The following is a 2,240-nucleotide window of genomic DNA, read 5'->3' on the forward strand; positions in this document are numbered from 1 at the left end:
TGAGGTTCCGGTTCTGTTTGGCAGACCCCGATGTCCTGGACACGTGGTTCTCTTCAGCTCTTTTCCCCTTTTCTTCCCTGGGCTGGCCTCAGCAGGTGAGGCCCCTGGCAGGGGGGGGGCTGTTAGCAGAGGGAGGGTGGAGGTGAAGGACACGGTGGGCCTGAGTCTCGAGGAGATGGCGCCAGGGCCTGTTCCTGCTTGTCTTTTCCTCCCAGACCCCAGACCTCACTCGCTTCTACCCCCTGTCACTTCTGGAGACCGGCAGCGACCTCCTGCTGTTCTGGGTGGGCCGCATGGTCATGCTGGGGACCCAGCTCACGGGGCAGCTCCCCTTCAGCAAGGTAACGCCTTGTCGTGCCCTGTCCCTCGGTAGCTCGTGTCCCCAACCTTGGCCTCGCCCTGACCCCTGCCTTGGTGGTCTCCACCTCCCGATCCCTCCCCACCCTCAGCCCTAAAGCCCACGGGGCCTCGGGAAGGCTCTCCAGGCCGCCTTCTGCCGCCTTCCCGCCCCAGGTGCTTCTGCACTCCATGGTTCGGGACAGGCAGGGCCGGAAGATGAGCAAGTCCCTGGGGAACGTGCTGGACCCACGGGACATCATCCGAGGGGCGGAGCTGCAGGTAGGATGAGAGCTGGGCAGGGCTGGGGTTTGTGGGGGGAGGAGCCAGCTGGGGGTACAGGGGTGGGACCCTTGTAGGGGTGGGTCTTGGACTGAGGCCAGCGAATACTCACCTGTCCCAGGTGCTGCAGGAGAAGCTGAGGGATGGGAACTTGGACCCCGCAGAGCTGGCGATCGCAGCTGCAGCGCAGGTGTGTCCCTGGTGTCTGTGCCATCCGGCCTCTAGCTCACAGCCACTGGCTTTCTCTGCTACCCAGGCTCCTGGCCCTGCAGCCTCATGGGCATCTGCCACCCCTCCTCCCTCTGGTTGCAGAGAAAGGACTTCCCTCATGGGATCCCCGAGTGTGGGACAGATGCCCTACGCTTCGCCCTGTGCTCCCATGGGGCCCTGGGTAAGCCAGGCAAGGTGTTGGGGTCGCGAAGAGGGGCTGGCAGGGCTGAGGACGCCCGGTGCCAGCGCGTCCGCCTGCATGTGCTCTCCTCTCTCCCTCCCAGCGGGGGACCTGCACCTGTCTGTCTCTGAGGTCCTGAGCTCCCGACATTTCTGCAACAAGGTCTGGAACGCCCTGCGCTTTATCTTCAGCGCCCTAGGGGAGAACTTCACGCCGCAGCCTGCAGAGGAGGTGGGAGAGAGGTGCCTGGCGTGGGCTTGTCTGCCGGGAAGGCAGCCTCTGGAAGGAAAGGGAGGGGCGTGGAGTCGCCCTCCCGTGACCTGCAGCCTCTCTGCCTGCAGCTGTGCCCCGCGTCCCCCATGGACGCCTGGATCCTGAGCCGCCTGGCCCGCACCGCCCGGGAGTGCGAGCGAGGCTTCCTCACCCGGGAGCTGCCCCTTGCCACCCATGCCCTACACCACTTCTGGCTCCACAGCCTCTGTGATGTCTACTTGGTGAGTGGGGCTGGGCCGGTGCGTGCTCTCCTGCAGGCCTGCCCCTCGTGCCCTGAGAGCGAGTGGTCCCTGGCAGAGCTCTCAGCTGGGTTCCCCATGGTCCCTTTCGTTAGGACGTTAGGACGAAGATGACGAGCCAGGGAACCCTGACTCCCCTTCCCGGGGAGCGCCTGCCCTGCCTGTCACCTGGGCGAGAAGAGGCGGGAGGCGGGAGGCGGGGAGGCTTCTGAAGCAGTCGGACAGGCAGGCCTGGAGGTGGAGGGAGCTTCTTCCTCAGCCTCTGACTCGGTTCAGGCCGGGCAGCTGGGCACTGGGCTGGCCAGGGAGGAAGCACCATGGTCTTCACCCGGGTTCTCAGCTAATGCTGCGGGAGGGCCAGCGGGTGCACCCGTGTCCCCTGCCCTAGCGCGGGCTCCCCAGGTGGTGGGTGGTGGAAATGGTCACTGCTTGTCCCCGGGATGCTGCTAGCTCAGGACCGCTGCCCGAGGTCACTGCTTCTCAGTCTTTTAAAAAACTCTGTCTCTTTGATGAGCAGAAAACTCAATAGTTTTCTTTCTAAGTTACACAACCTTCCTACAGTTTGAGAATCCTGCCTGGGGTTCCCCTTCTCATGGGACAGTCGATGCTGTGCCCGCAGTCCCGGCTGTGGGCGGCCAGGGTGTGGCATGACCCGCAGGCTTCCTCCCCAGGAGGCCGTGAAGCCGGGGCTGTCGCACTGCCCCCGCCCGCCTGGGCCG

The 2,240-nt window shown here is 65.0% G+C and overlaps 1 protein-coding gene across 1 annotated transcript in view; it reads left to right on the top strand.

Moving 5' to 3' along the window:
* Positions 1-2,240, top strand: part of VARS2 (valyl-tRNA synthetase 2, mitochondrial) — a 10,197-nt gene that overhangs the window by 5,677 nt on the left and 2,280 nt on the right. Inside the window, exons 14-21 of the mRNA XM_015570997.1 lie at positions 5-95; positions 216-341; positions 514-618; positions 740-808; positions 931-1,009; positions 1,113-1,240; positions 1,351-1,503; positions 2,193-2,236. Coding sequence (XP_015426483.1) covers positions 5-95; positions 216-341; positions 514-618; positions 740-808; positions 931-1,009; positions 1,113-1,240; positions 1,351-1,503; positions 2,193-2,236 — 795 coding nt within the window. The remainder of the gene's footprint in view (positions 1-4; positions 96-215; positions 342-513; positions 619-739; positions 809-930; positions 1,010-1,112; positions 1,241-1,350; positions 1,504-2,192; positions 2,237-2,240) is intronic.

Source organism: Myotis davidii, unplaced genomic scaffold (assembly GCF_000327345.1).
Source record: "Myotis davidii unplaced genomic scaffold, ASM32734v1 scaffold988, whole genome shotgun sequence".
In the NCBI taxonomy this organism is placed as follows: domain Eukaryota; kingdom Metazoa; phylum Chordata; class Mammalia; order Chiroptera; family Vespertilionidae; genus Myotis; species Myotis davidii.